The following is a 27,789-nucleotide window of genomic DNA, read 5'->3' as shown; positions in this document are numbered from 1 at the left end:
CTCACAAACATTCCGGCTCTGGCCGAAGGTGTCATAAGTGTAGAAAATGTGCCCACTCCCATGTGCTCACTGCTTCACACAAACATGGTCCCCATGGTAACGCGCATAGAGCGCTCTCTCATAAAGCGGACACAAGCCGCTCGAGTACTAAGTGTAGTAAATGTGCCCACAACTTTGTGCTCACACCTACCCGCTGCTCGCTCTGCCATTCAGTTACCTCGGGTCGCACACCCTCTAAGCTCCCAAACACTGGCCGTGTCATAAGTGTAAACTCTGCGCCCGCTCACGTGCACGCGCACTCACTTTTAGACATTACAATCCCCACGCCGCTTTCGCGCCAGGGGTGTTTGTCAGCAAATCGCGCTCCATCCTCTGGGACCGAGCTACCGAACGCTGTACAGCCGGCCAATACTGTTTACCAGCCCCCGTGTTCGAGCACCAGCGGCGCGCACGCCGCTCCATCCTCTCTGATACAGGTTCCCCAATCCCGCGCAGCGCGGCGATCTGAACCCAGAGACCATTCGACCCCTAGCTATGCATGCGGAAGCATGGGAAGCTATTCAGGGCGCGTCAGAATGGGTGCTGAGTACCATAAAACACGGCTATTCGCTTCAATTCGCTCGTCGCCCTCCGCGCTTTCAAGCACAGACGGAGACGAAAGTGAGTTCAGAAGCTGCGCACCTGCTTCAAGCTGAAATAGCGAAGCTGCTGCGCAAAAGGGCTATAGAACAGGTTCATCCTTCTCTGAGCGAGTCGAGCTTTTACAGCCGCTACTTCCTCGTACCCAAGAAGGACGGAGCGTTAAGACCTATTTTAGATCTGAGACATCTGAACAAAGCCCTCATGAGACGGCCGTTCAAAATGATCACAACCAGAAAAATCCTCGCGCAGATTCGCCCAGGAGACTGGTTTATCTCTCTCGATCTAAAAGACGCATATTTTCAGATCCAGATAACTCCCCGTCACAGGCCATTCTTGAGATTCGCCTTCAACGGTTGAGTATATCAGTACACAATCCTGCCCTTCGGCCTGTCTTTGGCACCCCGTACATTACGAAATGCATGGACACGGCTCTCGCTCCCCTGAGAAAACAGGGAATGCGAATACTGAATTATCTGGATGATTGGCTTATTCTAGCGCTGTCAGAGACGGAACTTGTGTCTCACAGAACAGCGCTTCTCAGCCATCTGGAGGATCTGGGTCTCTCGGTCACTGGACCAAGAGCTCGCTATCGCCCCGTCAGTCAATTTCCTTCTTGGAATAGAACTGGACTCGGTGGCTATGACGGCCAGACTGTCGGAGCAGCGCGCGCGCCGCATCCGCCTCCTCGCCGCATCCCTCCAAATAGGCAGCCGGGTTCCGCTGAGGACATTCCAGCGTATCCTGGGGCATATTGCCTCAGCTGCAGCAGCGCTCCAGCTGGGCTTACTGCGCATGCGCCCGCTTCAACGCTGGCTGAAAGCGCGCGTGCCCCACCGAGCCTGGGCGGCCGGCGGCTTGCGAGTCAAAGTGAATCAGAGCTGCATTTCAGCCCTGCAGCCCTGGCTGGCAGCCGTATGGTATCACACAGGAGTGTCTATGGGAGTGATTTCACACCGGAAAGTTGTCTCGACAGACGCTTCCAACCTAGGTTGGGGAGCGCTCTTCGAAGGCAGACCGGTCTATGGCCGCTGGTCAGACCAGGAGAATCTCCTACACATAAACTGTCTAGAGATGCTCGCGGTCGAGAAAGCGCTCAAACACTTCCTCCCATTCCTCCACGGTCACCATGTTCTAGTCCGCACGGACAATACATCGGTAGTGGCCTATGTGAATCGCCAGGGCGGTGTCAGATCAAAGACGCTCTGCACCCTGGCGGAACGCCTCCTCGTGTGGGCTCAGCACTCTGCGCTCGCTGAGAGCCGCGCATGTGCCTGGCCACCTGAACGAGGGCCCCGACAGACTGTCCAGGGACAACGTTCCCCCTGGGGAGTGGTCTCTACACCCCCAAACAGTCCAGTCACTGTGGCGCCGTTTCGGCAAAGCGAAAGTCGACCTTTTTGCGTCAAAAGACAACGCTCATTGCCCAGAGTTCTTCTCGAAGAACGAGGACGCGCTGGCCCAGACCTGGCCCAGCGGCCCGCTGTATGCTTTTCCCCCGGTCTCTCTGCTGCCTCAGGTCATCAAGAGAATCAGGGAAGCGCGCCACACAGTGCTCCTCTTAGCCCCATACTGGGAGAACCAAGCTTGGTTCCCGGATCTAATACAGCTGGCAGACTCAGCCCCCTGGCCGATACCGGTGAAGAGAGACCTTCTCTCTCAAGCCCGCGGCTCGATATGGCATCCCCATCCAGAGCGCTGTCTCTGCATGCGTGGAGCCTCAACGATTACACGCTGATCTGCCAGACGGGGTCATGAACACGATCATACAATCTAGAGCCCCCTCTACGAGGCGGCTCTACATGTCGAAATGGTCAGTGTTTAACAGATGGTGCACTGCTAAGGGGCTCGATCCACAGACATGTGGGGTATCGCGAGTACGGTGTTTCCTTCAAGAGTTACTGGACGCGGGCAGGTCCCCCTCCACGCTCAAAGTCTATGTCACGGCCATTTCAGCGCTCTCTGTTCAGAGCTGGGCCGCGCATTAGGAAGGAACGAGTTCGTCATCCGCTTCCTTAGAGGAGCCAGGAGGATGAACCCCCCGCGACCCCCCTCGGTTCCTATGTGGGATCTTTCACTGGTCTTGGAGGCCCTGAAAGCGCATCCCTTCGAACCCTTGGAAACTGTGGATATGAAATACCTCACGCTCAAAACCGTTTTTCTGATAGCACTGTCTTCAGTCAAACGAGTGGTGGAACAGCTCTTTGTTTCGTTTGGCGGGCGCACCAAGGGTCTCGCCGCCTCGAAACACAGCCTGTCCAGATGGATAGTGGACGCTATTGCTGCTGCTTATGCGTCTAAAGACCTGCAGTGCCCATTGGGCATTCAAGCTCACTCCACCAGAGGCATGGCCTCGTCGTGGGCGTGGTCCAGCGGGATTCCCATTCATGACATTTGTGCAGCGGCAGGCTGGGCCTCCCCCTCCACATTTGTTAGGTTTTACAACCTGGATGTTCCCGCCTTGCAGGCGAAAGTGTTATCAGTCTAAGTCTCGCGTATGCCAGCCCACTATCTGTGCGCGGGCTACGTTGTGTGATTTAGCTCTACTGGTTGAGCTGCACTATACAGGGAATTGTCAGTTCGGACCGGCCGTGCCGCTCCTAACCCCCTAGTGTGTGCTTATGTACGGCGCTAGCCCTCTGTGGGCCGCCCGGCTCTCTGCTATCACGTTCCCCGGGCTCTCCCTGGGACTCATTCAGTGGATGCTGGGCGCGCACGGCGTTGACAAGGGTGTTCCCGTAGCGTAGTAACTACGCAATACGAGAGAACCTCTCGTAAGAGAACGTTTCGGTTACTAACGTAACCTCTGTTCTCTCTAGAAGAGGGAACGAGTATTGCGTAGCCCGCCGTGCTCGCGCCACGAGCTCATTCGCTTCATGCGACAGAAACCAGAGAAGCAGCCTCCGAGCCCCGCTTTTATACGCTAAGCCACACCCCTTTTCGCGGGCTGTGACGCATTAAGCGCGCCAAGCGCGCTCATTGGTCGTGACGTCACGCCAAGGGCTCAGCGGTAGGCTGCTGCAGTTGCCGCAGGGCAGCCAATGGGCACGCTAGTAAGCCTGCCCTAGGTCTGCAGGCTGCCGCACTGCGTTGACAAGATTATAAAAATTAAGGATAATTTTTGGCTTCAGTATCTCGAGAAAGAAAGGCTTTCCCGTAGCGTAGTAACTACGCAATACTCGTTCCCTCTTCTAGAGAGAACAGAGGTTACGTTAGTAACCGAAACGTTTTATGATAATAACATGAACATAATAATATAGATCTATATAAATGCTTCATATAGAAAGTGTTACTGAATCTTTTTTTCTCTCCAATCAGCTGGCTTGTGCTTTTTTCAAAATAAATGGCTCTGAATCCCAGGACTGCCAAGTGTAAAGTCCTTTGCGTGCATTGACTGTTGCTCAAAATTGCTTGCACTGTTGTTCCGCTCCCTTCGGGTTTAATAAGCACACAGCTCATTTTGTTCTTTCTTTGCATTTCTCTCTAAATCCCTTTGCCACAGGGATCCGTGATTAATTATTTGACATCCCGCTGGATTGTTCAGAATCGTGTGATCTGTTGCACCACACAAGTCTAGCACCGCACTGGCCTGAAATGTTTTTCCAACTTAACGAGGCTAAGCACTAATGTTAAAAAAAACAGCTCTACCGTATTAAAGCTGCACTGCTGGGCTCTAAACCGACTTTATTTGCCCTCTTAAGTATCTGGAAGCTTTTGTGCCAGAGCAGGTGCCTTATCCATTTTTATTTACCTTAGAAATAAACATTTACTATCAAACTTACTAAACTTTACCATGGTAAACAAAGTTTCGGTCAAAATACCATAGTTGCTACAGTTATAGAAATGAAACAAAATGATTCTGAAAGCTTTCAAGGACATCCAATATTAATATGGTTTTACTGGGGAGAAGAAATGGTACATTTTCATTTTCAAGGTGTATCATTTTATACTAAACCAATGTTTTCTTCTCACGTTCTGCTGTTATATGTATTCTGAGGTTCCAGTAATTCACTCTCAGTCTGCCAGCCACCGGGTCTTTTGGCAGGAGATGAACGCGACAGGTCCAGATAGGGTTATGAGAAACAGGTGTGTTTAGACTTAGCCAAGATGGACATACCAGTGGCCCATATTGCTGTTTCTCATTAGAGGTTAGAAAATACTATTTTCAGGGTCACAAGCCCTGAAGAGAGGGGCACTTTTACAAGGACATGGTGCGCTAATGAGAAATGTGAGGGGAATGTGGGCCTACCACATCTTTGTTGCCAATTTATGCTTTGAGGTTGACAAGGCTTTTTTAAAAACCTTGTAATATAGATGCAAAACTATTTAGACTTTGTCAAAGTTATCAAAACAAAATAAAATGTATGCTATAACACATTTAGCATACACTACAACTTTTACTATGATTTTGTTTTAGAAATGTATATTTTTATTTCACAATGTTATATAATATTTCACAATGTTACTAGTTTACTATGAAGAGTTCAGATGCAAAGTGCCAAAGTGTCATTTTTATAAAGCTTGTATATTTAAGTTCAAGAATTTCACTTAAATGACAATTAATAGGTAATTTGCATTGCCATTTAAGTGAAATTATTGAACTTAAATATACGAGCTTGATAAAAATGATCATTCTAGAAGAAAATTTCAGATGGCACTTAGAGGCTTTTGCATCTGAACTCTTCACAATATTTATTATAAATATTTATATACACAGATATATGTATGTATGTATGTATGTATGTATGTATATGTATATGTATATATATATATATATATATATATATATATATATATATATATATATATATATATATATATATATATGTATATATATATATATATATATATATGTATATATATATATATATATATATATGTATATATATATATATATATATATATATATGTATATGTATATATATATATATATATATATGTATATGTATATATATATATATATATATATATATATATATATATGTATATATATATATATATATATATATATATATATATATATAATTTATTTATATATAACTATTGCGTATGGCTGAATTGGCTGGATTACATGTTGGACGGCCATAACCTTTAAATGCTTTAATTGGATCGTCTCTGGTTCTACTTATAAATAGAAGCGTCCAGGTAAAGATAAACAGCACACCTTCCCTGTTCACAGGAAACGGCATCAATCACATTGCATAGTCAGACATCAGTAGGATTTTTCTGGTGAGTTCCTCTCCTATGATCTTTATCATGTTAGATAGCTCTGTTTATGTATCTCCCATAATGTATGAAATATGAGCATGGTTTATTTATATTAATGATATTATTATTATATTTTCATACTTTAAGTTTCTGAGACGTTTAATTGGTGAAAATTATATGATCACACAGTGTGTTTTGCTGTGGACAGAAATCAAATATGATAAACATAATTTGCCATGTTGATATTGATGATCTAATGATGATCTAATAACAAAAGCATTAATAATGAATACAAGCAATTAGGCATGCACATTTATTCTAGATCATTTTTGGATGTCAGAATAGCGCTAATTGTATACATACAGTATAAAGTTAGCTGCATGTAAAGTTACCTTTATTTGTTCATTACTTAAGCAGTGATTCTATGGATTTAAAAGCACATCCTATTTTTGACTAATGCAGACACTATTGTGTAACACCCTGCTGATCGAACTGAGGCATAAATAATGGCAGAAAATTATGTACTGATTGTTTTACCAGCACTCAAGACATATGCCATAAAATGTGACAGCTTTACAACATTAGCTTTTGACTTCAACTTGCCAAATGTGGCGGCTCTGTTGTGCTCATTTAAGACAACAGATGGCCATGAGGTAAAGCTGGTGAACCTGTGAACCTCTGGTGGTATTTCAATATGTTTCTTGAATATTTAACATAGTTTTTTTTCTGGATTACCTCTATGGATTATATTTTATAGTGTGATAATCAGTATAGAGAATGCTTTGCCTTCAATAACACCTCATATATATCTGTTTATAGTCACAAGACTTGTTTGGCTCTAGCCTATTAAGTCATAGCACATTCTGTAACGTTTTAAACTGCGTAATGTAGGCCATTACATATGATGCCTCCTTAATCCCAGAAAGAAACTTCTAGATCAATTGGCTCTCTTTAAGTGGATAACATAGATTAGATAAGATACTAACACAAACTGACCGAATAGAATAAAGAATGACAGAATTTGACTAGTTACAGAGATGTATTGCCTGAAGGTCATAAAACAGTGAATTTCACCTGAACGGTTTTCTCATAAATAGCGCCACACAGTGGTGCTTATGGGCATTTTTGGACTTTATGCGTATCTTGGCGTTTCCATCCAATGTTTTTATGCGATGCCCATCCCAAAATTCGCTTAAAAATAGGTGGATCCCAGATAACAATTTTTGGTTCCCAGAGCGTTTTTTTTTTTAAGGTCTGTTTTTGGTTAGCCAGGAAAGTTGTTACATTTCTTTAGTGCCAAAAAACAATGACTTCAACACAATCTATGATTTTTATAATATGAAATTTATTCACAATCACAGACATAAAAAAAAGAACAAACAATGATTTGACTAAGTAGGATGTATGTAATTCTTACCACTGAATTGTACAGCTAGCGGGACATAGGCTATTTTGGTCCGTAAACAAAATTAACATCGTTTAACATAATGTTCTCTTCAATAAGGCTGTCAAATCTACCCGAACACATATATTTACTCTAACATCTATATCTATTATAAGTAATTATTCAAGAGATTGATAAACGGACACTTTTCAATCAGCCATTAAAACAATTTTTGTTTTGTGGAAGACAGGTGAAAGCACGTGCTGGAGAAGCGCGTGCATCGTAAAATGAAAATAGAAACAAACCCACGAATTTAGAATTTATGTGCCTATTGATTAATGCCACTTGGAAATAATGTTTAGTCCAAAAAAATAAAATGTAGGCCTATACTAAAAACAGCATAATTCAGAAAATTAAATAATTATGTTATTTACAGGCATTGTTTTTCCTTTGAGCCTGTCAAAGCTGACGAAGATGAGGGCGTTGATCTTTTCTCTGGTTTTACTGGCGTCTCTGGGGGCCTTTCATTGTGCCCCTGATACCACCCTTCCTCCGGTATCAGCCAACACTCTCAAACGTGAGTGCATCCTATATTGCTAAAGAGATTAATATCATAAATGAATACCCTAAAGCCAGGGAGCAATCTTATGACATCTAAATGTCCTGAAATATGATGGTCTTTTAGGCCTGTCTCTGGAAGGGGAGAAGCTAGTGGATCAGGAGGTCAGCAAGGCACTGTACGGAATCAAAGAAATGAAGGAGGTGATGGCCAGTAATGAAGAGAAACATGCAAATCTCATGAAGTCTCTCGTGCACAGCGGGGAGAAGAAAAAAGTCAGTGAACAATCTTTTTTTTTAAAAGACACTAAAATTAATAGTATTTCTACTGGCGTTAAACCAAATATACCTTCTTAAATGGCTTCTTACACCATCAGGGGGCAGCAGAGATTGCACAGGATGTAGAAAAGAAGCTGAATGAAGCCAAGCAGCAGTGCAAAGAATCTCTAAAGTCCTCCTGGGAGGAATGTCGACCTTGTCTTGAGCACACCTGTAAGAACTTCTACACGAACAGCTGCCGCCGTGGATTCGCCACCTTCACCAATAAGGTACAGCATTCTAATGCCGAGTATAACCCCTGAGAGAGATGGTTAGGTTAACTACTAAGTAGAAATACACGGTAACACTTTATTTTACGGTGTCTTTGTTACACATTACATGTGCTTGCTATAGTAGTAACAAATAACAATTACATGTAACTAACCTTAAACCCGACCCTAACCATAACCCTATAGAACATATATTACATTATAATGCATAGTTACACTGTCACACAGACCCCTTAAAATAAAGTGAAACCAAATACACCATATTTAACTGTGCTTGATTCTCACTACACCCAATCCGTCTACTCATACAAAAGTGGTGGTACAATGCACTGAAAAAAATTTAAATGATTTTTTTTTTTTTTTTAATAAATCAAACTAGCAAAATAGTAGTGGGATACAATGAAATCAACTTCAGTTTGACTATTTTTCTGTATTCCACAGCTACAAAACTTCTTCCAAAGACTGAGCTCTCGCTTTGGCCCTCGTGATGCTCAGGATGAGGTAGCGTTGAACCAGAGCGCAGAGAATCCTGACCTGGAGGTGGTGAGAATTGAGGACTCCTTCAGCAACCTCCTCACCAAAGTGGGAACCCTGGTCAATCGTAGTGCAGTGCTGGTCTCCCACTTTCACCATGAGCTGGACCAGGCCCTACGCAGAGCCTTCAGCCCTGAGCTTCAGGAAGACAAAGAGAGTGAGCTGGCTCTCAAGCCTGCCAACAAAGCTCTGGATTCTGCCTTTCTGGAGGGTGTGGGCCTGGACGATGTGCTGGAGTCCTTCTTTGACTTTGGGAGAAATGTGTTGGAGGAGTTTGGGGCCGTAATCACACAAGCCTTCAGTGACATTCATGATGCTGTGGAGAAGACACCGAAGGAGAAAGGTGCTTGAACCTGATACATTTGGAATAAATCAGTTAACCAAAATTCTGTCATTCACACACACACAAGTTTATGTAAAAAACAGAGCATTAATGTCCGTTGGTGTGAACAGACCTTAACTCTCTCTACATGTGTCTGTATTTACCCCAGAGAAGAAACTCTTCCCTCAGTTTCTGCAGAACAGGAGACTGTGCAGAGATCTGCGCAGACAGTCCTCAGAGTGCTGGCAGCTGCAGAGCAAGTGTGAGGCCTGTCAGGGAACTTTGTTTACTGGTAAGAGCACATGCTCACATCAATTGGTCAAATGGATAGTTCTCCATATAGAAATCCATGTAACCTGTGTTCCAGCTCTTTAGAAGTGCGAGGAATAGACCACACACAGTCTTGTTTACGACATTATTCACTGATCATCTTAATACTAGATCTTAGTCAGTCAGTTGATTTCGAGAACTATGGCAAACCGTTTTAGTTTTTAATGTAATTTTAGCTTTAGTTTTAAATGTAATTCAATTGCATTTTTACTAGTAACAATTAAAATAGAGAGTTCTTCAATTAAATTCTTACTAGTAACAGTTATGATTAGAGAGCTCTACAAATGAATTTTTACAAGTCATGTCTCCATTGACTCACATTTATTTTTAATCACGCAAGATCTACACATTTTCCACAGTCACACCAGCACACAATAACATTGTTTATTATAAGTATGTGCTGCAGTTCCTCTGTGCAATATTGTGGTTACACTTTACCATAAGGTTCATTAGTTAACATGAACTGATAATGAACTGCACTTATACAGTATTTATTAATCTTTGTTGATGTTAATGTCAACATTTACTAATACTTTATTCAAATCTTGTTAACATTATTTAATGCACTGTGAACTAACATGAACAAACAATGAACGGCTGTATTTTTATTACCTAACATTAACAAATACTGTAACAAATGTATTGCTCATGGTTAGTTCATTCATTAAATAATGTTAACTAATGAACCTTATTGTAAAGTGTTAGAATATTGTTCCTCTGTGCTATTATTGTTATTATAATTGTGGTGTGGACAAAACCAAACTTTATCGTTCTAGTTATCGTCTTTGGTGAATGATGACAGATTTTTCATTTTTGCTTGAACTGTCCCATTAACCCTTACCAGTCATATTGATCATGTCAAATGCTTATTGCGTGCCAGACTGCCCAAATGTAAGAGAGCTCCACATCGAGTTGGATGAGGCCTCTCAGTTGTTGGAGGTGTCAAAGCAGCAGTATGAGGAGGTGCTGGGAATCGTGCAACGTCATACTGACGACACCATCAGCTGGCTCAGCAACATGGCCTCCGACTTTGGGTGGGTGACTGAGCTCGCCAATAACACCACCACTCCCGAGAGCATCTTCAGCATTGCCACGGTGAGACACTAACAAAAAAGTAGCATGGTATTACCATTGAATTTTAGGCATAGTAACATGGTAATACTATGGTATTTTGGACATGTAGTGCAATGGTAATTATTCAGTAGGTGTGAAAAAGTGAAATAAACACAGTAGTGGTAGAAAAAAAATCAGATACTAAATCTGTTGACCCCAAACAACAAGGTGGTGGCACAGACTGAGGAGAGCAGCAACACTCCAGCAGCAGTCACTACAGTGGAAGTGAATATTCTAAACTCCCCCACTCTCACCCTGACTGTTCCTGCGGGTCTCAGGCTGCAGGATCCCGCCTTCATCCAGTATGTGGCACAGGAGGCTCTGGGCACGTACAAGCAGATGGCCAGGTCAGACACTTTACAATGAAACAATGTCAGAATACTTCACACATTTCACAGGGACAGGTTAATATCTCATAAAGAGAATACTCCTCAGTTCAATCACATAAATCAGTTCTCAACCAGTGACAGGATGACTTAAAAGTATTTCAAATTTGAAATTAATAAAGTAATAACCCTTTAAAGTCTACTCTATCATATTTGATACATGAATTTCTCAGTCTTCTAAATTGTCAACATGATCCAAACTTTGCTGAAAAATGTGTTGTACTTAAACCTCTACATGTCTTCTGCACTCTGATTGATCATTCATAGTTTTTTAGCAAGTGAAAAAATATAACAGGCTTTTGAGGGATGTTTATTTGTTATCTCAATCATCATTGTACTGTATTGCATTATATGTTTGCCTCCCAAAATTACGAAGCTTTGATCGTAATTGAAACTCCATAGCTTTGATCATAAAACTAATCATTTAAATATCATCTTAGTAAGACATATTATTGAGAAACAGTGACAACTGATATTTATATTACAAGCTATTAGAACTGTATCTTATTTTTTTGCTATATAAATAACATCTGCACCAAATTGCATTTTTTTCTCTGTTTGGACTCCTGAATAAAATTAAGGTGTGGAATCCCTAAATTCTCACTATATCACTCAAGTGTGATACAAAAACATACAATATATGCAAACTTTGCTTTTTTGATTTTCTTTTATATTTTGTTACATATGTTCTAAATGTTCAATAAACTTCCATTTTAAACAATTAGATTTTTTGATAAGGAACCCCTTGAATAATTATTGTTTTAATGAAGAACAGAGTTCAGGGGACCTTCAAGTCAAAAAGTATGGCATAAATGATTTTTGTGCAAGAACCAGGTTGTTTTTCTGTAGACTATGTAGTGAGTCTAAATGCCTGTTCATACAAAGGACGATAACTATAACGATAACGATATAGTTCAATTTAAATGAATCATTCTAAATATAAAAAGAATAGCAGAGTCCACACCACAAGTATAACAATAACAGCAGAGAGGAACGATACCGTTGGAAGCACTTTCAGAACTTTTTTTTTTCTCAAGGCGATGAACGATAAAACATTGACAGTCCATCCTGCTTTAAAGAGCTCAAGGCATTATGTCGACAGACGACAAACTGCAGCGCACACCAAGAATAATCAGAACGATATCGTGGACTGGACTCTAATATAGTTATCGTTCTTGGTGTATATGACTCTGCTCTAACAATGTATTTTGTTTCTTTTTCTTTTTTTAGGCATGAGGATGTGTAATCAAACTAGAAGTCATCAGTTTTCATCCAAGCACTAACCAGGGTACACTGCTAAAGAGTACACAGTGTTCACTTGTATTTTATTATAAGTTATTGCAAGTATTGTCATTTATTTACGGTGTGATGTGACAGGTTCCAAATAGCTGCAATTGAATCTTGTCTTGTGTTAATTGACTTAAACATCAGTATGTCTGAAATGTACTTATAACATATATATATTTAAATATATCACTGTGTGATTGTAAACAGGCATTACTGAATAATCACTGCTTACAATAACCATTTGCCTAGTTACTTGCATCAATAGGCTTATGTGTGTTCACTTTAAAATACTATAAACGTTTAATTCAGTTATCGGGAATGTTTCTATGCAATCCTTCTTCTAGTATTATGATTTACAACAAAAGTCATACATGATTCCCTTTTTTCCTCTCACGTAGAAAAGGGCTTCCACATGTTTCCGTTCAGTCCCAGTTCAAAATGATCCATCTAAAAATGTTCAACTGATAAAACAATTTCACAAATGTCTGAACAAAAACACAAATGATTTGCAAATAACCCACATACACTTCAAATCATTACGTAAAACTTTATTTTTTACTGTACAAATTCTTCAGATTAGTAATCGTAACCATTTTCACAACAATGTCATTAAAACTCTGCAGCGGAGACCATCACCTCATATCAGAGTACTTTCTCTTTTTTGACACGAAGAAACAAAAATCGATAAAAGAGTTTTGCTCAAACTTGCCTGTAGCCCTTGTAAAACAGGAGGCGATGATGGGAAAGATGTTTAGGTGATGTCCAGGATAACGACAGGACACACAAAAAAGTCCCTAGGACAAAGGGCTCACGTACAGGAAGGACAAAAGCAAGGCCTCCCTCTACATATATGAAAAGCTACACGACAAAGGGGAGAAGAAATCAACAAATTAACCCTCCAAAAGATATCCGTCTGATTCATCTCAAGTGCATTCAATTCCTTGTCATGGATGAAATGAACCCGTTACAGAAAATACAAGACCAAAATCGAACATTAAGACTAAATCTGTAACAGTGGTGCAAAAACTGATGTCTATTTCACCCACTCCATTAGACTTGTACCATTTTTCTTTTTAGTGATTTCATCAAACTTTGGTTGGTAAATAGTCTTAATCTGTAGTACCTGAATATTTCACAGTGATCGATGCCTAACCAGGAAATGCAACGACTCCACCAGCAGCAAACATGGTACATCGTGGTGAACGAGTTAAAAAAGGCTTTATGCAATTCGGATTCCTGTTCAAGAAACTTGCAAAAGAGTCAGAAACAAATGGATCTGTTTGAAATCATTTTTTGAGCAAATTCACATTCGTATGTCAGAATGAAGAAACCATGGCTCTCTTGAAATATACTGAAATATTTATGTATTAAATAAACTGTGGAAGATCTATAAATCTCTCTGGTTCATTTATTGGAGTGTACATGAGAGAACAATGAATTTGTACCAAGAGGTTGGCAACACTACAAATGTGTTGGCACGAAAAACGCAAACCTGGCAGTGTCGGTGCTGATGCGTGTAAAAAAGAAACTCAGGCATTGCTGTTGTGATATTAAGACTCGTCAGGTCTCAACAGCAGCGTGAGGAACGATGTTTGGACTGCTCAGGTCTGGTGTTATGTTAATAAAATGTTTCTCTCCTAAATTACTGTTGAATAATTCAAGACAAAAATAAGATTTATAATAATGACTTTTTGCTTGAAAATTAGCAGCTGGCTGAAATGGCGATTGGTCGTCAGAAATTATTTTGTGAAGGCTTTTCAATATGAATCATCTCCCAGGATATGAATTCAAGCTCTCATAAAGATTGAAACAGAAATTAAGAGACCTACTAAAAAAATAAAAATCATGATTTGCTATAAAAGTGTTTTAGTGAAAAAATCTGCCCCTGTAATCAATCGTTCGCAAACTTAAGCTCTCATACATTCAGAACGGCTAATGCCCTCATGTCTCTCTCTCTCTCTCTCTTTTTGTCTTTCTCCAACTTCCACAGTCCCGTCCCAGCAATTAGGTTCAACCGATTCAACCACAGTTATTGGTCACTTTTAATAAACTACTCAAACTACTAAAAAACTAAATAAAAGGGAAAAAGACAAATGAACCACGTTAAAATAAGAAAGACTGATTTTACAATAGGATTTAGTGTTCAGGTGAAAAGAATACAGACAAATAGATTAAAAAAAAAATAAACAAAAAAGCTGATTTTGTGCAACTGTGAACCAGCACAAAGCTCATCGCTTTTTTTTTCACAACTTCCTCAGTCTGCAATGCAGGGTATCAGCCCAGCAGAGTTCTGGGAGCATGACGTGGTCCTGCTTCAAACCCCCTCATACACACGTCACCCTCATCAACTCCACCACACACACATCCTCAGGCAAAGAACAGCCTGATGACAAAAGCCATGCTGTGAAAGGTGTGGTTTATCTGCTAATAGAGTTTTTACACTTGATTCTTGAGTGGGAAAAGAAACAAAAACAACCACAAATCTCTGTAAGGACAAGTGTGCAGGGGAGCTGTTGGGAGGAAGTGCCACAATGGGTTTGAGAACCGTCCTGGTGGCTTATTAGCACGTGGTGGTGAGTCTCTGGGTCCCGTAGAGGGTCTCTACAGGTTGTCTCCGGGCTGGTACTGTGGCTCAGTGGCGGTAAAGTAGTCCTCCAGGAAGGACTGGATGTACTCGAAGGTGGGCCGCTCATCTGGCTCTTTCTTCCAACAGAGCCGCATCATTTCGTGTAGCGACTCCGGGCAGCCCTGAGGACACGGCATCCTGTAGCCCCGCTCCACCTGCTCCAACACTTCTCGGTTCACCATGCCTGAAAAACAGTTGAAACAGAGTCAGTTTGTCCATCCGCCCACTGTTCAGCGTCCAGACTGCCTCAGACAGGATATGAGGGGTGTGTAATTACTGCAGACACTTCGCTTGGAACCCACAGAGGACAGGAGTGTTGAGGACAGAGGGGACAGACAGTCTGGTGCTATGTAAGAGGAAAGGATGTGTAAAGCAGTAGATCGCCTGTGTTCAAGAGCTCTCTCACGGGAAAGAGACATTTCCTGGGCCGCATATGTAGTGACCTTTCAGAGCTCAGCCCATTTTCATTTACGCTTGCTTACATAATGACTCACACAACAATAAGGCTTACGCATGCTAACTCAAATCAATAAATCTTATATTAAGTGGAAAGTTAAAAAGCTGCTGGATTTCCTGAAATGCTAAAGAGTCTTAAATTTGTCATATTACAGATTATAAACTTTCTCCATTACTTCAGTATTTACACTACTAAACATTTGGAATCACTATGAAATTGTTTTTAATCAAACTGATTAATTGAATCAAATTGAATCAAACTACTTATCTACCAAGGAAGGATTAAACATCAAAAACTACAATAAAGACATTCCATTTCAAATGAAAAATTTTCCAAACTCTGTTGTGAAAAAGAAATAAGAATCCTCCACTTGAAGCAATGATATACACTATTGGTCAAAAAAATTTTTTTTTTTTTTTAAAGTAATTAATACTTTTATTCAGCAAGGATGCATTAAATTGATCAAAAATGACAGTAAAGACATTTATAATGTTACAAAAGATTTCTATTTCAAATAAATGCTGTTCTTTTGAACTTTCTATTCATCAAAGAATCCTGAAAAAATGTATCATGGTTTCCACAAATATATTAAGCAGCTCAACAGTTTTCAACATTGATAATAATAATAATAAATGTTTCTTGAGCACCAATTCAGAATGATTTATGAAGGATCATGTGACACTGAAGACTGGAGTAATGATGCAGAAAATTCTGCTTTGTCATCACTGGAATAAATTACATTTTAAAGGGGTCACCGGATGCCCATTTTCCACAAGTTGGTATGATTCTTTAGGGTCTTCATGTAAAGTTTGTAACATACTTTGGTTAAAATTCCTCAATGGTTCTGTAAAACAACACCCTTTTTACCTCCTCAAAAACCGTTTCGGTGCATGTCTCTTTAAATGATAATGAGCAACTGCTCACCCCACCCCTCTCTTCCATGGGGGGTGTCGAATGGCTGAGGGCACAAATATGCTAATATGGGACAGTCGTCAGTGGTCGTGGGCGAAGCATGAGCATTATGACATCATAGTGCTCAGAAAATCCAAAAGACTTGATTATTGAGAGTGTTTAGACTTTTTGAGGATTAAATAGATAGAGTGAATAGATATTTTTCATTGTATGGTGGTTGTGTCCACACACTGCAAAGACACATTTATATGCAAACACCATATAAAAGTGAATTTTGTATTCGAACACCCCTTTAGTTTTTAAAAGTTTTTTACGTTTTTTTTCTTTTAAACTCTGCCTGAAGGTCAGCCCAGCATCATCTCAGTCTTCTCTTCACTGTTACGAATGAAAGTGGTGTTTAGAGTGCAGCGTTCAATGAAGCTGCCAGCTGAGCACCAGTGAGGGGCTTGTTTCTCAAACTAGAGACTGTGATATACTCCTCATCTCTCTCTCTCTCTGCACTGTTTGCTGCTGTTTGCTTGCTTCTCTCAAAAACAGTAATATGTGGAATAGCCTTCCGAGAAATGTGCTTCTTTTCAGCCTTTTTTAAACCAAAATTCTGTACTGCAGTTTTCACAGCAGCACAACTGGCCTAATAATAAGAAATGTTTTCCAAGTATCAAAATAGTGCATTAGAATGATTCCTTAAGACATTTCTATGAACTCACGTGTTTTTAGCAGACTGGAGTAATGGCTGCTGAAAGTGGAACTTTGCAAATCACATGTAAAATCAGATTTTGAAATATAGAAAATTGTTGCAAACAGTAATTAAAAAACTGGGGGTTGGAAATAAAACGTTATTTTCTGTGATTAATCTTTGCTATTTAAACATTAAAAATGATTAAAGCAGCATGGGTTTTTACCCTACACCCGCTTGCTAGTGTGATAAATAAAAGCAGTCTGATAAGTTGCAGTTTTAACACTAGAAGTGCCAGAATTCCATAACTACTAGAACTGCCGGAAGCGGTCATTTTGACCGCTAGATTCCAAACTAGGCTATATCTTTAATGATAAATACCCAATTGAGAGATTAATGCATTTATTGTATTAGGATGTCTTTTAAAAACAAAACAACACCAAACTGTACATTTAAACAAGTTTAATTATACATTTATAAATAAATAATATCCGTGGATGTCCTGAACAAAATGACGGCGTATAGCCTATGTTTTCATGTTTCTGTTCGATTGCGCCCGCGACCGCCGACACACACACACCATATTCCAGCATTGCAATCTTGACATTGCAGCCTGTTCATTATAGCTATTATAAAATATAATAATAAAATAGTCAACCTAACATATAAAAATTCCACTGCTCTGTTTGTCAGTAGCCTACAATTCGTACCATTTTGCGCGTGTGAAGAGGATGATTTTTTCCGTCGATACTGGAACATGAGTGAAGTAGGCTACAAAGCCTATAATAAAGAATAGTTTACCATTCAAATACATCGCAAATGTTGAAACATTTTGATTCTAATTAGAGAGTTACGTGAGCCTAACGCCACTTACTTTCACTTTCGCTTATAAAGTAGCCTATTTCATTTTGGCTTGTTTATAGTTATTTTTTTCATTCTTGTTCTGTTCTGAATATCATTACATTTAAATGATTTGTTGTTGAATATGTTTAGTGATTTTTTACCACATTTTATTGTTGTGTATATTAGTATAGCCTATAATAATACCGCGAAATTCAGTGCGGTCAATATGACCGCCTATGGCCGAAATAGGTAAATATGTTCATTTGTTTTTTTGCCTTATGTGTAATTTATATGAAACACATTTTAAATGAAAATACAGACACTTTTAGGAAAAGTCAGGTGCCAGCAGGATTGTATTTATTTTTTCAACAAAGTTATCGCAGATATAAAATTCAAAACGGTCAAAATGACCGCCATGGCCGTTCTAGTGTTAAAGCATGTCTTTCAATTATACTATAATATTTACAGGCTGTAATTATTCACTGCATCCTCAAAAATTGTATCAGTACTGGTATCACTGGCCATTAAACAAATATTTAAAATACTGTATGTGGCTTCTATATTAATATGGAGATTCAATGCAAAAAAATATATTCATGATAAATTTGAATGTTAGGAGCAATTAAATCACAATAAATTACAGAAAACTGTAATCAATTAGGTTTTTCAGCAGTCCTATGAATAATCATAAATAATAATATTAACGTTGTTTTTAATAATTAGAAAGCTGCATTGGTGAACAGAATAATCTATTTCTTTCCAAAACAAAAATGTGATTCTAGACTATACTGATAGCTTAAGGATCTCAATTACTGGGGTTCAAAACTACAAACCTTTGGCAACCAGCTCAGATCTTTAACCACTATGCCAAACTTCCCCGCACTTGAACAAAGTTGTCGCATTAATCCAGCCTTATCTAGCGCTCTGCATGGAAGCAGATGTCCATCAATAATGGACCGACTCTAATAGTGTACGACTGAATGATTGATGAAAGCCTAACTGGGTTTGTGATGTGCCGCATCAGTGAGATGCTTTAGGTAAGCACTACAAATGACAGACTAGGCCGTGTGAGGGACAAGTGCAGAGAGGGAAGAGACAGATGGTGTTAAAAAAGAACTGGTGCCCAGTCAGTCTTTCATGCCCGCCTCAGCCAGATGGCTCCTTCAGAGTGGTAATAACACACCCAGCAGTGCCTCTCTCCTCCAGTAGGGGGCACAGTGGTATCTGCAACTCTCAGTTTGGAGTTCCACCAACCCTGCTTGAACACACCTGCCTGTACATTTTGTGTAAACCTGAAGACCATGATTAGCTGGTTCAGGTGTGTCTGGTGATGTATGATACTAATGGGATAGGTCACCCAAAAAAAAAAAAAAAGGAAACCTGTGAGGTTTCTGTCCCTCCATTGAAAGTCCAGGTAACCAAAACTTAGAAGACTCAAAAAGGTCATAACACCGTCATATTCTAAGCGGTTTAATCCAAGTCTTGTGCATTTATATGATAAACAGATATAATGATTTTTTTATCCAACGCACACATCACATATGGTAAACATGGAAGCTAGTGTCTCACACAAACAAACCTTATTGATTCTTGTGCATCAGGCAGGCACATTTGAGCTTCCGTGTTTACCATATGTGATGTGCTTATGCATGTGCCGATTATTGTTTAGATGTGAAAAAAAAAAAGAGCCAAAATTAAATCTGTTCATCAAATAGATCATATCTCATCACAAAACTTGGATTAAACTGCGCCATTACGACCTTTTTGGATCTTCTAAATTTGGGTTACCTAGACTTTTAATGGTGGGACAGAAACCTCTCAGGTTTCAATAATAAAAAATCTTAATTTGTGTTTTGAAGTCTTATGGGTTTGGAATGACATGAGTGGAAGTAAATGATAAACTATCCCTTAAAATATGCACACAAGTTTACCTCAAACCAAATGAAAGTGCAATTATGATACAATGAGTGAGAGGAAAAATATATTTTTACTGCTGAATCAAATGTAATATTTCTCACCTGGATATGGCACTCTGCCCTTGGTCACCAGCTCAGTCAGCAGGATACCGAAGGACCAGACGTCAGATTTAATGGTGAATCGGCCGTACAGCGCTGCCTCTGGTGCAGTCCACTTAATGGGAAACTTGGCTCCTAGAGGAACAATGACACACAATCTCTAAATTACTGCAGTAGAGTCAATGGCTATTACTAAAAGCAAATGTCAGCATTTTAAAACATCCCGTTGACTTCTACACAACTCAATTCAATGGATAATATGACATTTAGTTGTTTTACCATTTACCAACGGTAATTTACCATTACCGTTATTGATAGTTAAAGTAGTGAAGGGAATGTGAGAATCTGTTATAAAAAACCTTCCCATACATCAATCACTAAGGAACACTAGTGAAACAGCTACAAAAACAAATGCATGTGTCATTTTCTCTACTGCCCAGAGGCCTTAGTGCTTTCAAGACTCCCTGCAGGGAAAAATCATCATCAATTTATGTAGGTAATGGCAAGTCAACTTGCATTCTGGGAGATAATGGATTCAGATAGTAATTGAGGTAATTCTGCATGATTAGATGCTGATTGCCTTGTAACTTACAGCACAATGGCTTTGTTGCCAGTAGCAGCATTGTTCCAGACTAAAGATTGTGAGTTATACATTTCACCACGCATATTTTGTGTAAAGGTCTGATTTTGTGGATGAAAAAACCCCAGCTTGCTTTCATTTTCAAATCAAGCTTAGGGTTTATAATGATGTTTAAGGCCATAATGGCCTTTCCATTCAGGCTTTGTAAACAGAATTTGCACAGGGGTAGAATAATAATAGTGTTTAAATTATTTTTGATCCACTTCATCCGCTATTCATTGACAACCCAGCAGAATATTATTATAGAAATAAAATATAATTTTATAACATTATGCACCGGAAAAAGAGACCAGAAATATTTCTATATTCATTAAAAATTCCCTTAGTCAGATGGCAATACGTGATTAGAATTTAAAGTGCATAATAATCGTGATTATTTCAAATATGTCCGCAATCAGATAGATCATGAACAGGAAATTATGTAATTATCGCTTCAGGCCGAATTATAGAAAGTGTTAATATTGCATTTCCATCCACATACCTTGTCTAGCAGTGTATTCATTGTCTTCAATCAGTCTAGCCAGGCCAAAGTCGGCGATCTTGCAGACCAGATTGTCTCCCACCAGGATGTTAGCAGCCCTCAGGTCTCTGTGGATGTAGTTCATCCTCTCGATGAAGGCCATACCATCTGCAATCTGGACAAGACAACAGGAAATCAAGCCTCCAAAAACGCTTCTAAAAATCAACCTGTCATGGAAATCCTATTTTAGGAGCGTCAGAATAATGCATTTATGGGTTCAGATAAGGGGGCACACATGTTTGAAGTTTTGGTGCTAAAAATCTACATTTTAAACCAATGTTCAGATGTGAAAACAGCAGCTCCAAATAACTGCGTGTGGGTGAGATCTACAAACAGGATGCTGAACACAAGCTTAAAAGAGGAAAACAGGACGAAATATCCTTGAGGGAATTTAACAAACAACCTCAGACTGAAAAACTGTCCAAAAGGTTTTCATAAGCATCGTCTCGCAAGCTGAGATGTGAGAGGGAGATTGAAGCCTCAGCCAAGCAATGCGGCAGTGATGGGAGCTCAAGGAGGCGAGAGAGTGAGCGAGCGCAGTAGGAGAGAGGAACGTGAGAGAGAAACAGCAAGCTTTTTTAAGCGAACAGAGCTGAATTGAGTGGACATTAAAGTGAAGTGGCCCCACAGGAGTGGCGGTTAAGTGCTCCAGGCATTAGGCGGGAAATGAAGATCATAGTGCCTGGGAGAGACACACGGGCAGCAGGATGTCATATCAGATATTAAATAAATATGACAGCCAGATGGAGACTGAAACTGAAACCCTGCCGCTCTGGGAGGTTCACTGAGACATGCTTCTACTAATGATTGGGCAGCTGTGTGCTACTAAATGAGGAAGAGGCTGGTTAACAGTGGATCGGGGGTTGGGTTTCTCTCTCACCTGGGCAGCCATGTCAACTAGCTGGGGAAGCTTGAGGTACTTGCCCTCACCCTCCTTCAAGAAGTCCAGCAAACTCCCTGAAAGAGAGAGGCAAAGAGTAAAGCTTTTTTTTCCCCGTCAAAATTAGAAAAAAAATTAAAACAGGATATGAACCATATTATAATTGATAGAATATGAAATAATTTATATAACATGAAAATAATGTTTATATAATCATATTTCTACAGAATATATTTTAAATTGAATATTTATTACATATATCAATTTTTTTTTTTTTTTACATTGCAAGCATCAACACCAAATTATAAAACGGGTCTTATATTACTTTTTTTAAATTATATAAATAATATAATGAAACATAATTAGAAAAAAATATATATTAACAAATGAATGTATATATATATTTTAAAAATGTTTTATAATTTGAATAATGATGTAAGATATGGTTGTAACGTAAAAAATATAAGAACAATAAAACTAGTTACAAAATTGTATTCATTAAATGGTTAATGAATATAGGTCAAGATGCTTAAAAATAAACAGGAAGTGAAGAACAAGAATGCAAGCTACCTTTGCCCATGTACTCAGTGACGATGTAAATTGGCTCCTCGGACACAACGGCATACAGGGGCACCAGCTTGTCATGCCGAAGCTTCTTCATGATCTGGGCTTCCTGCAGGAAAGCTTCAGGAGACATGGTGCCCGGCTTCAGAGTCTTTATAGCTACTTTAGTCGTGCCATTCCAAGTACCTAGAAGAAGAAGAAAAAAAAAAGAATGAACAAAATGAGAGAGGAAAAGAAAGCAAATCAAAACAAAATGTTTTTGTAGAGCAACAACCCTGTGTAATCCAGTTATTAATCCAGAAGTGGAACTGAAGTGTTAATTCTTTGATTTTACAATAAAATGTAAATACAAAATATAATATACAAACTCAAAATAAAGCCTAAATATTTGTCTATTTAATAAGAAATTATCAGAAAGGATCTGAGAAATCATCAGTGGAGAAAAGTATGAAAACCTCATTAGTAGTAAGAAATGTGGGAACACTGAAATATTTGAATACCAAAAGCAAGATTTATACACAATAAGTCCATGGAATTCCTTAAAGGGGTAATCGAATGCCTATTTTTAACAAGTATGATTCTTTAGGGTCTTCATGTAAAGTTTGTAACATACTTTGGTTAAAATTCCTCAATGGTTGTGTAAAACAACACCCTTTTTACCTCCTCAAAAAACGTTTCGGTGCAGGTCTCTTTAAATGATAATGAGCAACTGCTCACCCCACCCCTCTCTTCCGTGGGGCGTGTCAACACAAGACACAAAATGCTGCCTTGGCAGACAGTATACAAATATGACATCATATTGCTCAGAAAATCCAAACGGCTTGATTATTGAGAGTGTTTAAGCTTTTTGAGGATTAAAAAAAAAACAAAAAAAAGGAGTGAATGGATTTTTTTCATTGTATGGTGGTTGTGTCCACACACTGCAAAGACACATTTATATGCAAACACCATATAAAAGTGAATTTTGCATCCGATGACCCCCTTTAAGAAATCTTCCAAAACGGGTGAAGTATGTACATTTGCCAGGACAGAACATTGAGCAAACCGCTTAAACGGCAATGACAGATTGCCAGCTCATGACAAAACAGTAATGTGGAGCCTATTATGCATGTTGAAACAAACATACTCAGAAAACTATGTCAGAAATTCTGCTTATTGTCTATGATGTGGCATGTTGGAGCTTGCAGTGAAGCTAGTTTTAAGAGCTGTGACGAAAGACACAGGTTCTTAATAATACACTTTCACACCTCCCTCTAGTACATAAACACTTAAGTGCTGTGGTGCATTTATAAAACAACAGACATATATGACATTCACAGTAGAGGACAGTGGGGTGAAGTGTGCCAGGTGCTTTGGGGAATGAGTTTGAGTTCACTGCATTGTATGTGCATTTGTCTTACCCATCCAGACCTCTCCGAAGCAGCCCTGACCCAGCTTGAGCTCCAGACGCAGTGACTCTCGTGGGATTTCCCATGCGTCTTTAGCCAGACCCTGAGTCTGGGGCTTCACCGTCGGACACACTGTGGTCAGTCGGTAGCACAACCCATCTGCATGCTCTACACACACACAAACACACACGCATAAGAGTGATGTCAGAGAGAACACAACGGTCATAAACCCTATGCAGATGAGACTAGTTTTCCCTGTAGTAAATTACGCCTGACACGCCCATATCCAGACTTCCATATCCAAATCTCAAACAAAAGGGGACCATTAAGAATAAGACTACAAAATGACCTAGGTGAGGGCAAAAGACATTCATCATTTAACCAGCCATAAAGCCAATTAATCACTGTCTTTCAACAAAATGATTAAAATCTACAATGCGGGTCTCACAGAGAGAGCCAGACAAGGACTGATGGCCTTTCATTAAGCCTTGACATTCTTCAGATAAGATGAATCTAAACAGCAAATTTGTTTCTTTCACAGGTCCTCAGGTCTGTGACAGGTTGTATGAAATGCCTGACAGAAAACAATTAAATCCACTTCTCAGTGGGAGTTTAAACATAGACAATAATGGCGAGTTGGTCCTTCCTAACAGCATCCCTTCTTCTGGCAAGATTTTCTACTACATTTTGGAACTTTGCTATGGGGACTTACAGTACTTTTTTTTAGAGTTAGGATTTACACTACTGTTCAAAACTTTGGGGGAAGTAAGATTATGCCAAAACAACTGTATACTTTTATTCAGCAAGAATGCATTAAATTGATCAAAAGTGACAGTAAAGACATATGTCACAAAATACTTTTTATATCAAGTAAATGCTGTTCTTTTGAACGTTCTATCAATCAAAGAATCCTGAAAAAATGCTTCAGTTTCCACAGAAATATTAAGCAATAAGAATTTAACTGAACAAAATATGTTCAATCAAAAGTACATCTTTAAAACAACAAAAACAGCACTGGGCTTGTGGAGGCTTGTTCCAGACCAAACACAGTAGACCATTTTTAAATGGACCCCCTTCTTTATACATGGTGCATTGTTAGGCTGGAACAGAATAGGTACACCCTGCTCTACTGTAAATGTTTGTTTAAGGAGATTGTATGGCTGTATGATTTTATGGACCTGCTAGCAATGAGTGTAGCTGAAAAGACAAACCCTTAGATTAGAAGAGTGACCACATACTTTTTGTTATGTAGTTTATATCAAGTAATCCTGCTTTGAGAGCTTAACCGCTGAGGTAAACATAACACTGATGGCTTGACAAAACCACAATAAGGAGAATCTGATGGTTTTGCTTTGTGGGGACTGACGTCAGCTACAACAAGAGAGCTGTGGCAGGACACTCACGTAACGTCTCATAAGATCAAAGAAGTGTCGATGTCAAAAGCCCTCTCAGAGGTTCTCCTGTGAAAACTAAGCCAAGATTAACTGACAGTCTGGGTGAACGGGGACACGTTTCTCACAGCAGCCGTCAGGCACCTGTTAGCGCTAGTCACACTGAGACCCCTAAGCTTCAAACCAACACCCTGCCATCTCTACATGCCTGGTATTCAGGGCTTCTGTACTCCACACTAAGTTTCTGGCCATGTCAAGTTTCGCTCAAAACCCTTAAGGTCCATTTGTATCGGAAGAAGATACAATAAACAATATTGTTTCTTTAGGTTTTTCTACACTACGGTTCAAATGTTTGGGGTCAGTAAGACTTCTTTTAAAGAAATGTATTATTTTATTCAGCAAGGAGTATGCATTAAATTGAAAAAAGAAGTGACAGTACATATTTCAAATAAATGCTGTTCTTTTGAACTTTCTAGTAATCAAAGAATCCCCCCAAAAATGTATCGAGCTTTCCACAAAAATATTAAGCAGCACAACTTTCATCATTGATAATAATAATACATTTTTCTTGAGCACAAAATCAGCATATTAGAATGATTTCTGAAGGATCATGTGACACTAAAGACAGGAGTAATAATGATGAAAATACAGCTTTGCTGTAGGAATACATTACATTTTAAAATATATAAAATTAGAAATCAGTTATTTTTTCATTTTAAATTGCTGCTTTTACAAATAATTGCAGTCTTGGTGAGCATAAGAGGCTTTTTCAAAAACATAAAAAGATATTAACCTTTTGAATGGTAGTGTATACATCATATAACTTCAGTAGGACTCAAAACTTGACCCAAGTGAATGTGCTAACCTGTGTAATGCTTCACCAGTTTCTGTAGAGTGTCAAACTGAGCTCTTGTGGTGATGTAATAGCCTCCACTGTCAAGCTTTCGGATTTTGTAGTGTTTCACGTTGTCTCCTTTCATCTCATCCCAGTCCCGTATTGAGAGAGAGTAAGCCCCTGCCACAATGAGAGGACGAAATAGATTAAAATATTTCTGATTTGGTTTGTTTTTTAGTACCAGTGCTGTACATGTCTTAAGATAGATAGCAATTTACTTACCTTTAGTGGTCTCACTTTCTCGGACCAAAAATGTGCCCCGCTGGTTTCCAGGAACCAGTAGCAGTCGCTCTGCATCTTTACGACCCATTTTTCCAAAGTACCATCTGTGAGATGGAAATAAATGAAAATAAATCACTTGCCCAGCCATGTTAATGTGGAGTTTGGAATGCTCTGGAACATAAAAAAGGCAGTCTGATGAAAACTAAACTAGTATTAAAAAAAAAAGTCTGATGAAGAATGTGATTTTCTCTGAAAAGAAAAACTGACTTAAGTCAATCAAATTGGTCTGAATCTGTCCTGAATGAATTTGTCAGTGTCCAGGTAACTAGGAAAATACGACAAATACGACAAAAACGACAACAACAACAACAAAAAAAACACAAAAAAACTTTACGACGACTAAAAAAAATTGGGGCCAGAAAGATGTTTTAATGTTTTTGAAAGAAGTCTCTTATGTTCACCAAGACTGCATTTATTTGAATGCAAAAATAAAAATAAAAAATTATGAAATATTATTACAGTTTAAAGTAACAGTTTTTTTATTTTAATACATTTCAAAATGTAATTTATTCTTGTGAAGGCAAAACTGAATGTTGAAAATAGTTGTACAGCTTAATATTTAGGTGGAAACCATGATTTTTTTTATGAATATAAACGTCAAAAGAACAGCATTTATTTGAAATAGAAATCTTTTGTGACATTATAAAAGTCATTACTGTCAATTTAATGCATCCTTGATGAATAAAAATTAATTTCTAAAAAAATATAGATATATTACTGACCCCAAAAGTAGGAGTTCAAAGTAGTCATCTTGATAACTGTTGATTTATATCTTGATGATTTGTAATAAAGCAGTGAAAAAACATCAAGGTCTACTACTTCAACATCACTACTTTTTTAATTGAACAATGCAGAATGCTATTTAATCATGTTCACTGATTTGAATTTATATGAACCAATGAACTTAGTATAATATACAATAAAGCCACAAAGACCTCTGTGAAGAATTTTACAAACAAATTACTAGGCGTGTTTCCATTACAGATTTGCGCAAAACTTTTGCATTTTTTTCTAAATGTCGACAAAAAACGATTGCGAAATGACGGCGTTTCCATTAACCAATGTTATGCGACTAAAACTTCATTTTTTACTCTCGCGATAAGTAAAATCATTCCAAAAACCATGGCAACAGATGTTAGTAGGTTTATGTACTATATCCCAGCCACTACACTAGCCATTATTATTAATCGAAGGAGATGTGTGTTTTCCAAGCATTATTATATATATACCCTTATTATATTTGTGAGCGGCACATATGAGGTGTTTCTGGGTGTTTCTCCCTCATATCTGCTTCGAGGTCTTGATTGTGGCATTTACTTGAGGTTTGAATCCATTATTCCTGTAATTCTTTTGTCTTATATGAAATGAATAAAGAACTCTGTCTCATATTC

At 39.0% G+C, this 27,789-nt stretch overlaps 2 protein-coding genes across 4 annotated transcripts in view; one reads left to right on the top strand and one right to left on the bottom strand.

The window, feature by feature from the left end:
* Positions 1–5,786: 5,786 nt before the first annotated feature.
* Positions 5,787–13,794, top strand: clul1 (clusterin-like 1 (retinal)). Of its 3 annotated transcripts, none has more exons than XM_079876146.1 (9): positions 5,787–5,868; positions 7,668–7,808; positions 7,917–8,065; positions 8,167–8,337; positions 8,779–9,214; positions 9,363–9,485; positions 10,404–10,618; positions 10,805–10,983; positions 12,253–13,794. In XM_079876146.1, exons 2-9 carry the CDS (start codon positions 7,706–7,708, stop codon positions 12,266–12,268), a joined length of 1,392 nt encoding a protein of 463 aa, XP_079732272.1. In that variant the 5' UTR covers positions 5,787–5,868; positions 7,668–7,705; the 3' UTR covers positions 12,269–13,794. The 3 variants fall into 3 exon arrangements, with proteins under 3 accessions (XP_079732272.1, XP_079732274.1, XP_079732273.1); XM_079876148.1 differs by having other exon boundaries at positions 5,797–5,868; positions 7,697–7,808; XM_079876147.1 differs by having other exon boundaries at positions 5,803–5,868; positions 7,687–7,808.
* A 948-nt stretch (positions 13,795–14,742) lies between these two features.
* yes1 (YES proto-oncogene 1, Src family tyrosine kinase) overlaps positions 14,743–27,789 on the bottom strand; it is a 28,301-nt gene continuing 15,254 nt past the window's right edge. The window contains exons 5-12 of the mRNA XM_079876145.1: positions 26,339–26,442; positions 26,087–26,236; positions 23,843–23,998; positions 22,449–22,628; positions 21,879–21,955; positions 20,960–21,113; positions 19,842–19,973; positions 14,743–15,119 (exon numbers count right to left, since the gene is read on the bottom strand). Of these exons, the coding sequence (XP_079732271.1) occupies positions 14,911–15,119; positions 19,842–19,973; positions 20,960–21,113; positions 21,879–21,955; positions 22,449–22,628; positions 23,843–23,998; positions 26,087–26,236; positions 26,339–26,442 (1,162 nt within the window). The 3' untranslated portion in view covers positions 14,743–14,910. The remainder of the gene's footprint in view (positions 15,120–19,841; positions 19,974–20,959; positions 21,114–21,878; positions 21,956–22,448; positions 22,629–23,842; positions 23,999–26,086; positions 26,237–26,338; positions 26,443–27,789) is intronic.

The sequence above is a fragment of the Squalius cephalus genome (assembly GCF_949319135.1).
Source record: "Squalius cephalus genome assembly, chromosome: 7".
NCBI lineage: Eukaryota > Metazoa > Chordata > Actinopteri > Cypriniformes > Leuciscidae > Squalius > Squalius cephalus.
This window is presented reverse-complemented; position numbering and strand designations above follow the sequence as displayed.

Bases quoted from the DNA above. Each gene is read 5' to 3' on its own strand.
- clul1 (XM_079876146.1), top strand. From the start codon at position 7,706: ATGAGGGCGTTGATCTTTTCTCTGGTTTTACTGGCGTCTCTGGGGGCC. The intron at 8,066-8,166 runs GTCAGTGAACAA...TTACACCATCAG, and splicing joins ACAGCGGGGAGAAGAAAAAA to GGGGCAGCAGAGATTGCACA. The intron at 8,338-8,778 runs GTACAGCATTCT...TGTATTCCACAG, and splicing joins TCGCCACCTTCACCAATAAG to CTACAAAACTTCTTCCAAAG.